The 12,699-nt window shown below is 35.4% G+C and overlaps 1 protein-coding gene across 5 annotated transcripts in view; it reads left to right on the forward strand.

Moving 5' to 3' along the window:
• Positions 1-11,252, forward strand: part of HNF4G (hepatocyte nuclear factor 4 gamma) — a 62,567-nt gene extending 51,315 nt beyond the window's left edge. For all 5 annotated transcript variants that reach the window (XM_058833517.1, XM_058833516.1, XM_058833518.1 and 2 more), the window contains 6 exons: positions 1,969-2,124; positions 4,226-4,313; positions 6,391-6,543; positions 6,722-6,958; positions 7,437-7,559; positions 7,969-11,252. In XM_058833517.1, the coding sequence (XP_058689500.1) occupies positions 1,969-2,124; positions 4,226-4,313; positions 6,391-6,543; positions 6,722-6,958; positions 7,437-7,559; positions 7,969-8,087 (876 nt within the window). In that variant the 3' untranslated portion in view covers positions 8,088-11,252. The remainder of the gene's footprint in view (positions 1-1,968; positions 2,125-4,225; positions 4,314-6,390; positions 6,544-6,721; positions 6,959-7,436; positions 7,560-7,968) is intronic.
• The last annotated feature ends 1,447 nt before the right edge of the window (positions 11,253-12,699 follow it).

Below are 12,699 nucleotides of genomic sequence, written 5' to 3' on the forward strand. Positions count from 1 at the left end.
TATTAAGGAAGGACAGTGTATTAACTTCATGAGTCAGTATGTCTAGCAGTTAAACAACCTACCTCTTCTTTACCTTCTTGTATTATCTTCTAGTTGGTTCATGGTTAGTATCATTTTCAGATAGAACAGATAGGCTTACTATCAGAAATCTCTTCTTTGTACCTTTGAGTCATGTTCAAGCCCCTTTTACTCTTCTGGAAAAAAAAATGAAATGTATTGAATTTCTTTACTGTCTTTCTGTACTAAAGGTTTTCTAGACTGAATCACTCTGGTAGCTCTCACCTGAATGAATATCAGTATTTTCAAACTCCTTTTTGTAGAGGAGATGCCAGAAATTGCTTCATGATTATAGAATGGATTTCACACATTCTCTGTCTACAAAGAGGCAATACTGCTAACCTTTTTCCTACATGATAGCCTTTCAATTATGTGTCTAAGGAATTTTTCACCTGCCTAGCTGCTGTATTTCCCTGAGAACTAATGTTCAGCTGGTTAACTGACATAAATATTTGAGCTGTTTTCAGTGTTTTACACTACTGAATTATGTAGGAAGCACAGAGCTTTAGTTCACAAGTATAGCTCCTTTGACTACCCAAGGATAAGGGACTTCACCACAGATCCCACTGTGAGGTTTAACATGGATATATGAATGAAGGGGAGCTGGTAGGAGTCAACCTAAATACATTCCACCATCCTGAAAAGTGGAGGAACATGGTATTGGAAGACCAAACAATTAATTTCTTTTCCTGAGGAAGGTAAGGTAATCATGCTACATAATTTCCCAAGTATGATTTTGGTAATAAAACATAAATGGAAAGTCAGTTTCATAGGCCTTGTACAGAGATATTTTCCTTTTCCTTTTTTCCTTTTTCCTTTTTCCCTTTTCCTTTTTCCTTTTCCTTTTCCTTTTCCTTTTCCTTTTCCTTTTCCTTTTCCTTTTCCTTTTCCTTTTCCTTTTCCTTTTCCTTTTCCTTTTCCTTTTCCTTTTCCTTTTCCTTTTCCTTTTCCTTTTCCTTTTCCTTTTCCTTTTCCTTTTCCTTTTCCTTTTCCTTCATCTTCCTTTTAATTTTTTTCTTTTTCTCTTCTTCTTTTGTGTTTTTTTTTTTTAATTTCCTTTTTTCCCTTTTTTTTTTTCCCTTTTCTGCTTCCTTTTTATTTTTGCTTCCTTAGTATGATAGCAACTATTAACTGACCTTACCTTCCTGGGTTCGGCTTTCTCTTAAGTTGACTTTCCCGCCTGACTTTAGAGAAAGCCTGGTTTTGTTCCTTTCCTTGAAAAGTCATTAAGAATGTCAGGATTTGGCTCAGTAGAAGTGCCCCAGCTTCAGGCTCAGAAAGATATTGCTCTCTTGCCATTTCACAGAGCACTGTTCCCTGCAGGTGGTCTAATGCACACTCATATCCTTTACATTTCCTCTGAAACATCTCAGGCCTCTGCCTATACCGCTGCTTCATCATTACAAACCATTCTCCTCCAGGCACTAAAACCCCTGTTTTACCTCCTAAAGTTAATGATACTTATCTTTACACTAGAAGAACACACTACCCCTTTATCATTCTCTTTCTCTTAATATCTATATCCCTTAATATTACTGCATGCCACTATGAGCTCTCCTTTTTTTCTGAAATGAGGTAAATGTCAACCATTTTAAAGGAAAAAAAAAACCAAAAGCACCTTCCTTCTACAAATTAAAAGAGTTCTAGTATGTTTAAAAATAGTATTTTGGAATGAGAAGATACTGTATCATGATATGATTAATTAAAGTTTTATCATATTGCAATGCAACTGGTAATAATGAGAAAGAAAAATTTATAAATTACATGCAGGGTAATGCTCCATATGGTCAAGGAATTTCTAAAGAGTATCTATAATTACTGCTCTGATTTTTTCTTAAATATGCTGTTAACCAGTGAAAATAAAAATATATGAAATTTGACATTGTTCATTTTTTCTCTCATTATGGCCAGATCTCAATCTCAAGTCCTGGTGCTAGCACTGATGTAAATGTTAAGAAAATTGCTGGTGTTAGTGATGTCTGTGAATCTATGAAGCAACAACTTTTAGTCCTGGTGGAATGGGCTAAATATATTCCAGGCTTCTGCGAACTACCACTTGATGACCAGGTATAAGAGGGGACCAAAGAAAAAGCTCTGATTACTGCTGTTATTCTTGTGATGTTTAAATGTCATGATGAAGCATTCATTCTTTTCTGTCTGAACAAATAGAGCTAAGTACTAAACCCACCCTCTTAATTTATTTTTTTTTAAGTTTTGAAATAACACGACCACAACAAAAAAGACATGAACAAAAAGAAGCAGCAAAGCAGCATGTCTTTAAGTGTTTTGTTCTTTCTGTAGTGTTTTGGAAGCAGAACTTTTTTCTGACCTTAAAAAGTATTTATTTCATGTTGACCTTTCATTATAATATGGTTAAAGAGAGCATATTATTTAATTTGAAGGAAGTTTTCTCTACTTGCAAAAACCAAAAACATTTAGAATCTCTAACAATTCCAAACATACTGATATCAATGCATAGCAAATAATTTTTCATACAATACAATGTACTAAAATTATATTGTATATAATAAATATAAGGGAAAAAACCCGCAAAATCTTGAAAATTCATAAGGGTTTTTATGACAGAGGTCTGATCTATCATCACATCTGCAATATATCCTGATATATCACTGGATTTCAGAGTAGGTTGTGCTGGCAAATCCAGAACCATTATCTCCTCATTGTGATGATCAGTTCTCTGACAAGCAGCCTCAGGAGATGAATTCATTGCTTGGGATCTTTTGATTCCACACCAAAATCTGATTCATCTCAAAAATCACTCTCTCAACTGGAATTGTGTTAATCCTTCTTTTTGCTTCTTCAGTCTCTCAGTTTTTCAACAAAATCCTGCAAGTATTAGGTCATCTTTGGTTTTGAACTGAATCATTGCCTCTTATATCATTCCTCAGGAATATGGATGTGTTTCAGGCCACAGGAGACTCCCCAAAAAAGGAGTTAAATGATGTCTTTGCCGACCCACAGAGCACATATGTGCACAAGCTCAACATATTCGAATAAGTTAAAACTCTGTTTATGTGAAAGAGAATTTCAAATGTCTTTGCTACACAAGGGCAACAAAAGCAAGCAAAAAAAATATTGCTGCTTTTATTAAAATAGCATGGAGGAAAAGAGAAGGTATCAAATATCCTTAAAATGTTCATGTTTGAATTTAAAAAAATAAAGTCTCAGTTTAGAATGATAAGCTGAAAACACCCCTGCTGTGCTTGAAGAGTACATGTTGGGAAATACTCTGAATCCTTAAATACCTTGGAAAAGTAGGGACAAAGATGTTGCGAGATAAAAAAATGCCACTTTTTCATTTATGATAGCCAGTTTCTAAAGGGCATTGTGCATTCAGTTATAAAATGCACATCTGGTTTTGAAAAAATGATTCCTGATCTGGGAGTCAGCCTGATTTACAAAACATAGAAGAGACCAAAGCAACTAAGGTAACTCTACTGAGAACCTGAAAAGTCTTAACAGATAAGAATTACCCAGGTGCTGTGTACCTTTATATCTCTCCTACAATGATTGGCTTGGATTAGAATTACTTGTCAAGAAATGAGTTTCTTGAGGAAATAAAGGGCATTGCTGAAATTTCAAGCAGACATTAAAACCAGACAAAGGTAAATAGGTGACAAAGAATAAATTAATAAATGCAAGTTCCTTCCCAGTACAAATTGGGATCCCTCTTTGTGGACAATAGTGGCTCTGTTAGCATATCTGGGTTTGTTGGGGAAAAGCTTTTTTAAGTGCCACATAAATTTTTGGTTCAAGAGAAAAACGAGACACTGATAGAACCAAATTTATTGTAACAGTTCATTCCAGCCCACTGGAGTCGTTAGTGTCAGCTTAAGATGCCAGAGAAAACTTTGTCAAGGGAATACACACCAGGAAATAAATGCAGGTACTATATTTATTGAGAAGTATTTTGCAGACCCTGATGTTTAAAATTTAGACAGAATGCCTGAAGTGACTGAGGATGACATTTTAATTCGGAAGTGCTGTTTTTATGGTGTTAAAATTTTTACATTCACTTTACATTTTACATTGGAATCTTAACAGTCTTAAACATGTACTTGACACAGTAATATCTATCCTCTTTTCTTTTGCTCTTATTGAAACTTACTGCTTTATCATCTAATGAGTCTGCTGTTTTTTTCATGAGGTTGCCCTTCTAAGAGCACATGCTGGGGAGCACCTGTTGCTTGGAGCAGCAAAAAGGTCCATGCCATATAAGGACATTTTACTTCTAGGTAAATATTGGTTTTCTTTTACTTACTGATGATGATGTTATAGCACATTAGCAACGATGTAGTCACTTAAGTGGGGCAAAACTCTTCTGGCACAATCAAAACAATGTATTCTGTAAATGCTAAATAGCTATTAATGACATGTCGTGCCTGTTCTAGCAAAAGCAGGTGGATAATTTTGTGTGGGTTAATACACCTAAAGGTCGATTGGATAGCAGAAACCATGATTTAAGGGAGTTCCTGGCAATTGCCTCCTAACATTATTGTCCTTTCTGCACCTTTTCCCATAAAAAAACATGGAACAAAACAACAACATCACAAAAACAGCATAAAAACCCCTTTGCTTAGGAAAGGAGCAGCCAACCTGTTGCACATGTACTGCTTTCAGTCTTCACGAAAACCATTTTTCTGGAGCTTTCTCAGGAGTCCTTCAGACTCAGAGAGGACTCCACTGGATAAAATATTAGATAGCCTGTTTCCTGCAACTCACTTTTCCAAGGCCCCTCCCACTTCTTCCTCGACAGTCCCCACATGGCCGCCACATAAACATCATTCCTGCTGTCCCTGCCACATGCAGATGTGTGCATCCACGGCACAGTGACAAGACACGTCTGCAGGAGCGTATTCTTGGTCAGCTGAAATGGCTCCTGGGCTGGCTTATATAAAGGGAACACAGCTGTGAGGGAAGAGGATATTGTTGCTGATGGAAGCACGTCTTCCAGTTCATGCAACAGGGAGGCCCAGCTGCAAGATGAGATGTGTGCCTGTGTGGAGAGTGATGGGGAGAGGCATTTGTTAGCCTTGTGTGACGCAGTGCTCTGCCACTTTGAAGTGCAGTCTGCCAAAAAGGGTCTCATTTGACATGGTCAGCACTGAGGCTGTTTCCTGAGAAAGTCTGTTGGTTGTCTTGGACAGGATTTTTGATGTGAGGCAAAACTGTATGGAATATGGACTCAGACTTGTCTCTTCATTGGTGGTGTGGTACAAGGACATTTTCTACTACTTGTTCTCTTTCTTCTATGGGCCTGCCTTTTCATAACTCTAAATTAGCTTGAATTTATTTTTACACATATTAAAACATTAAAAGGACAAGAAGGGTGTGGTCTGAAGGCATTTCTCTCCCCAGCAATCTTTTCAAGATAAAAGCTGTACAAATGGCTTTCTTAAGGTAGTTATTTCCCTAGATACTGTTTCACTAACAAAATTAACAGAAACAAACAAAAAAAAAAAATTTTATTTGGATTAATAATAAGTCAATAAGAAAAATTATAAAATAATAGTAGGAAAATTATATATCATAAGCATCAGCAGATATGCCAAAAGAAGAAACAATTTGAGGCATCAAGGCTTAATTTTGATGCTTGGAGGCAGGCATCTGTTCTATGGGTCATTTTGATGTGGATCTTTTGTGATATAATTATCATCTTTTCTTTTAAAAACTACATGGTAGCTTCTGAAAGCTCCACGATATTCCTAGTGTTGGGCCATAGTGGAGACCTCCAAATGGATATGTAAAAATACGCCCCAAACCCAAAAAAACTCTAGGTAAAATTAATTCCTGACTGAAAATTTTACAATGCTACTAAATTTTATTAGGAACAACAGAAATATCCATTAGAAAAAAAAAACATTTCCAGCATCTCCTGTTGTCTGTTGACAAATCCTTGCCATTCAGCTTGGGATATGTTATTTTAATCAGGGCAGAAGACATTTTAAGATCAATTTGTTAGTATATTTTAGCAGTTATTTAAACATAAAGGTCTACTTGCTTCATACTTGTACATTCAAGTACCAACTTTGGTTCTGTGGACCAATCAGTAACTACATGTTGGCATACTTATATGTATGTATACATATACATATGTATATGTACCAGTTATTTACTGGGTGACAGCTATAATTTGCACATATACTCTGTTTGCAAAGAAAAGTTGTGTGTGATACAAGGGAGAGTTATTACTTAAAAAAATAATTAACTTGATAAAGCAATATGAAATGTACTTTCGAAAATTGGCTTCATCTAGTATGTTACCGCAAAATGTTTGTATCAATTCATATGTTGGTATTCTTTCTTTCTCAGGCAACAATTACATAATTCATCGCAACAGCACTGAAATAGAGATCTGCCGAGTGGCAAATCGGATTCTGGATGAATTAGTTCGTCCCTTCCAGGAAATTCAAATAGATGACAATGAATATGCTTGCTTGAAAGCAATTGTCTTTTTTGATCCAGGTATTTTTACAAAAATATCTCTCAATTGTTTTACATGTGATTGTATTGAAAGTAATTTTTGTTAATTTAGCATCTGTTCATATTATCTAGCTGAATGGAAAAGAATAAAATGAAAAACAGTATGATGCTTCTCCCATTTGTAATATGCCTTGACTTTAAGTTTTTGTCATTTTTTAAGATGCAAAAGGCCTGAGTAATCCATTGAAAATTAAAAATATGCGATTCCAAGTCCAAATCAGTTTAGAAGATTATATTAATGACCGTCAGTATGACTCCAGAGGAAGATTTGGAGAACTTCTTCTTCTACTGCCTACACTCCAAAGCATCACTTGGCAAATGATTGAGCAGATACAATTGGTTAAATTATTTGGAATTGTTAAAATTGACAGTTTGCTTCAGGAAATGTTACTGGGAGGTAAGATAACAATTTGTTAAATTTACCATCTTGTATTATGTTGAATTTAGCATATTGGGATGTTGAAGGAATCCTGATCTAAGATACCACTCTGACTCACTATCTGAGCTTTGTGTTGTGTAATTGTTAACTAAAGCCTTCTTGTCCTGGCACTTCATCTTGTTAACTTAGTCCTACAATGACAGATTTTGCTATTTACTTCTCAGTAACTACTGGGTTGTCCTACAATTCTCTAGGCAGATGAAAGAATCCTTAGAAATATTTCTTGAAACACACTGTTATTACAGTCAAAACAGTGAAAATAAACACAGTGCTTAATATGCTTGAAGTCTTCTTAAATTGTTTAATGAATACCCAGAGGCAATTATTCAAATTGCCAATCAAAATATTTACTCTGTGGAAATGTAATTACTGAAGGATAAGTCACTGGCAACAACATGCTCTTTTGCATTGATATATGCTCATGTTATTTCTGCAGGTACTTCTAATGATGCCAGTCATATGCATCATCCAATGCATCCTCACTTAGCCCAAGATCCATTAACTGGGCAGACTGTCCTCATAAGTTCAATGTCTGCTCCTGTACACACAGAACAGATACGTAAGTAATTGCATGTTAACCTTCTGTCATAACATTTCACTGTTTCATTTTAAAATACTAATTAGAACGGTGGCCTGTCAGTGTTCATAGTGCTATTTAATCATCATTCTTAAATTAAAATAATTGTGCATTAAAAATGTATGTATATAAATGGTGTTAAGTAATAGACTTTGACCTGAGTTTATTTTAATTTTAAAAGTTCAGCACCATTCTGATATATCATTGTTTTTACATGCACAATCTTTAATAAATTAAAAATTCTGATCATTAAAATATCCTGTTTCCCTAGCATGTCAAGGCACTCCCTTTCCCAAGCATGCAACAAGACTCCCTTTCATTGCAGTAGTATGTATATGTAGAGTAGACCAGGCTATAAAAATATGTAATTATTTCTATGGTTTTTTTTCAGCAACTCCAGAAACTCCGTTGCCTTCCCCTCCACAAGGCTCTGGGCAAGAATACAAAATGTCTTCAAATCAGGCTTCAGTCATTGCACAGCAATCTATTTTGAAACAAAAACCATTGTGATAATATTTTTATCTCTGTCTCTGTCTTATCCTTCCTTCCCTTCTTTTTCATGCACTAGAAAGATTAGTAGAACACTTGCACATTTAAAATCTCAGGTTGATAAAGGGAAATTATTTCCTCAGCAGCCACTACTAAGTGGGTGTTCCTTAAAACACCTCATGATTTGGAAAGTAATGCTGTTCTGACTACTGCATACAACTGTAACTGTGGACACTGCAGTCTGACAAATATGTATAGAGGTAGATATTATTTTTAGATCTTATAAGTGCACAGATTCATGTTTTTATTTTCTGTTTTAGTTGTTGTCTTAATATTATTGTTTTAGATGTGTATATATTTTTTTTTCATCATAATGGAACTGGTTAGTGCTTGTTTAGCTGTGAATTGTAGACATGAAAAGGTGGGTTATTCAAGAAAAAGCCCAGATTACACTAACTAGAACTACTATTAGGCTACCAAAAAAGCACATGAATAGAAAAAAAAAAAGGAAAACATACTTAATGGACAGAAAACCCCAACTATTTTAAAAAATCCTGATTTGAAAGGACCATCTCTTTCAAGTAAAAATTTCAACAAAACCATTGAATCCTCCCTGCTTATGAATTTGTGTGAAGCAGAAGGCCTGCCTGGGTGAATATGCTTGAGGACTTCTTAAAATCTATATATAGAACATCTATAGATATTATGTCTATATATAGTCAATTGGCCAGTGCTGAAGCATTTATATGCATAAATACTTAGAACAAGAAAACAAGAACTGGTAGGCTTTTCGGGCTGAACTAACTAATAGTTTCCTAAAAAATTTATGGGCACACTTTGGGAATTAGGCCAGTCTAGGGACACTTTTCACCAGGTTCTTTGGACACAGCCCTTCTCTTTAGGGGTACAGAGAGTATCACAGAACCCCAGAATAAACAGAGTTGGAAGGGACCCACAAAAATCATTGAGTCTAACTCCTGGCCTTGGACAGCACAATCCCCAAGAGTCACACTACATGCCTGAAAGGTTTGTCCAAATGCTTCTTGAACTCTGTCAGGCTTTTCTGTGACCATTTCCCTGGGCACTGTTCCAGTCCCCAGTCACTGTCTGAGTGAAGAACCTTTTCCTATTATCGAACCTAAACCTCCCCTGACACAACTTCAGGTCATTCCCTTGGGTCCTGTCCTTGGTCACCAGAGAGATGAGCTCAGTGCCTGCCCCTCCTCATGCCCTCACAAGGAAGTTGTAACTGCAATGAGGTATAACTAGGGCCATGTTATTTGACCTCAGGGCTGGAGTATACTTTGTGATGTTTGGTTTACTAGTGTAGGAGTAGCCATTGTGTTTATTTGTCTAACTGGGTGGTAAATGCATGTTTCAGCAATCACTAAAATTCACCTACAGAAGTTGTAATGAATATAGTAGCTCTGTGTTTGGAGAGCTGTGACTTACTAATTGCAGTGGCAAATGTGCCTGAATTCAGCTCCAGGTTTTCCTGGTTTGAGTCATGGTATTTCAAGCCAGAAGACAGCACACCCTCTCAATTCACATACTCACCCTCTCAATGTTTAAGAGTTTTCAGAAGCGTGGTATGACTTGGTTTTCTGTGATGAGGCCCTTTCTCCACCTCTTCCTCCTCTTTCAGTCTGGGGATCCAACACTGACTAAGCTTTGTGTCTGGAGTCCATAACAACCCATCTGGATTTGGACCCTCTGTGAATTTGCACAAAGTGAATGTGGTGACATGCTCACTTGGGGCATTTATACTACTCAGTTACAATTTGTGAAAGTAATCTTTTGTGATATATGAAGTGATACGTTTGTCATACAATACTATTATCATAAGCAAATCACCACTTTGCACATTTTATTTATTCCTGACAGCAGTGATTTAGTACTTTAAGGTAGACTTTCTACCAGAAGATATGTAAGAGAGAAACAGACAAAAAAAGAGATAATAATATTGCAGTTTGCTAAACTATTGCAAAGAGAAAACATAGTGGAGTCAGAAATTCTTCAAGGTGAAGAATTCATCCTGAATGAATGAACAGATGAACAGATTCATCCTTCATCCTGAACCAGACACCTTCATTAATCACATCCAGAGATGGTGCAGTTACTCCCTTGGCTTATAAAAGTTGCTCAAACAATCTGGAATGATTCTTCAAATACATTTTTGTAGGCAGGAAATGCCTACAAAACACAGTAAATGCTGAGCTGACCTGAACATTCAAAAGGCTTTAATGAGAATGCACCTACCACGAGGTAGACACTGTGCTTCTTTGTTATTTTAAAGTAGTTGCTTTTGTAAAGTCTGTATACAGTAGCTATTAATGTTTGCCTTTTGCTTTTTAGATTCTTTTTTTCTTTTTGCTGTTTACTGTTTGTTTTTTATTAATGCATTGCTCTTTTTACAAGTTCCTTTTAGTATGAGTTTTTATGACAAAATAAGGTACTGAAGCTTTGCCACTAACTTTAAGGGTATCCGGACTGTGCTATTTTTACAAGTTGGCCACCAATGCTTTACAGTGATACACAAGGGTAAAAGATGTGTGAGAGATACTGAGCAGCCCAAAAGTTTACTGATTTGGCTCACTTTTGTGTACTTGTCATAGAAAGAGTGTTGGACTCTAGGTGGATCTGCATGAATTTACTGGGTCAGATCAATGAAGTCAGTTGCATAAACACAGCAGTATTGGTCTGACAAAAAACATAATCGGAAATAAAGATTAGTCCCCAAGCTGGCCACCTTTGCCTTATATAAGAGATGTGCATAATAGCTTAGTTTATTTTTCACAGTGAACTTTAGATATCAAGTGTACAATAAAATATTTTCACACACTGCCAAAATGTACTGGAAGAAAAATATACTTTAGTATTTTATCTGACAAAAAGCTGTTGTCTATTTTGTATGATATATTACATTTTTGAATAAGAACACCACTGTAATTTATTGGGAAAAGCTGATTTATTTTATAAATGTAACATTATTTTTGTAAACTTAATTATGAAAAATCAGAAATGATTAGTGCTGTTAAATATTAAATTATAATGAGGTGTAACTTTATATGTTTGAACTCTGATACCAAGTTTTTGTATTGAGCATTTGGAATTGAAATGGTTGCTGGAAATATTTCAAATGGACTGTTTTTCATCAAAGCTCAATAAAGAAAAATGAATTATCCAAATGACACATTTGCCTTTTAATTTTTTTTTATTTTTTTTTTTTACTATTTACATAAACAATGAGAATGGTTTATATTCCTTACACAATGGATAAGTATATAACTAACATACTTTCATCTCTACAATGTTCACAGCATCACAGAATGTCTGAGGTTGAAAAGGACCTCTGGAGGTCATCTAATCCAACCCCCTCTGCTCAAGCAGGATATTGAAATCATATGAAAGAATATAATGGCAACATTTTAGTTGATTCTGCTGTAGCATGGCAAAGTATTACATAGCCATGGTCTTAAATTTTTACTTCTGACTCAGAAAAGAACTGAAGCACATGCTTAATTCCATCTGTGTTTAAAATTAACCATATGTTCAACAGCCTGTTCAAAAAAACAAAAAAACAGTTTTTCTGGACAGGGATAACTTAAGAAATCACTGCCTTTGCTCCAGCACATTATTATTTAGAAAAATTTAGATGCAACTTTATAAAGACATTGTAAACTTTAGGAAGATTCTTTACAATATATTTTTTCAGATGACAAGTATCTCCTCTGCGTTGGAAATTATGTTCAGTTGTATGTTTCTTTACTAGATTTTGAATAGAAATTAAGTTGGAGGTTTTTTGTTTGTTTGTTTTTAGGGGATTTTTCTGTTATTGTTATGTTGGTGGTGGTGGTGGTGATAGTTTTTTTTTGTAGTAATAATACAGTGATTTTGGCTGCTTACTTTTGCTCAAATGGGCTCTATTCTGGAGTGCAGAACTACAGGAAAAAGTTGCCATAGGAGGAAAAGGAGACTTCATTTTGAATGCTGGAGGTCTGGTCCCTCTGAGGAACTTGTGTCAATGTCTGATTATTCTACATGTAGGAAACCTCTACTTGTGAATGCTGACTGGGGTGTAGCAAGTTTATGATTTTAGGGAACTGAAGAAATTTTTTTTTCTCAGCCCACAATGAAGGAAATATGGAAATCCCCTTACAACTTCAATGCTGTGACATGTTCACAGACTATTCTTCAAGGATTTCAATAAATCAGCTTTACAAGTAGCTGCAATAGGTGAATCAGGATTGTGTGTTTTACAGAGACAGATGGATGAGCTAACTGCTGTATTGGTTTGCAATTAATTTTTGCATTTTTTCTATTGGACCTGATACAGATGCTTTAGCTTCTTTCCCTTTATTCTCCCTAGGAATAAACAAGAAATGGAAAAATTATTTATCACCAGATTTAGTGTTTTGATGTTAACAATGCAATTGCATTTCTCTTTCTTCTGTTGTTTTTCTAACATGAAGATAGAGGAGATGGTTGTCATCAAGCTTGACATCAATCACTGCTTTCTTCTGGTTCCTGATTTTCTTGCAGCAAATCCATGCATTTCAATTAATTGAACAGTCTATGTATAAATAGCCCTCTATGAAGCCAAAAGTTAAATTTGATTGCATAGGGAATTAAA

This window comes from Poecile atricapillus, chromosome 2 (assembly GCF_030490865.1).
Source record: "Poecile atricapillus isolate bPoeAtr1 chromosome 2, bPoeAtr1.hap1, whole genome shotgun sequence".
Taxonomy (NCBI): Eukaryota; Metazoa; Chordata; class Aves; order Passeriformes; family Paridae; genus Poecile; species Poecile atricapillus.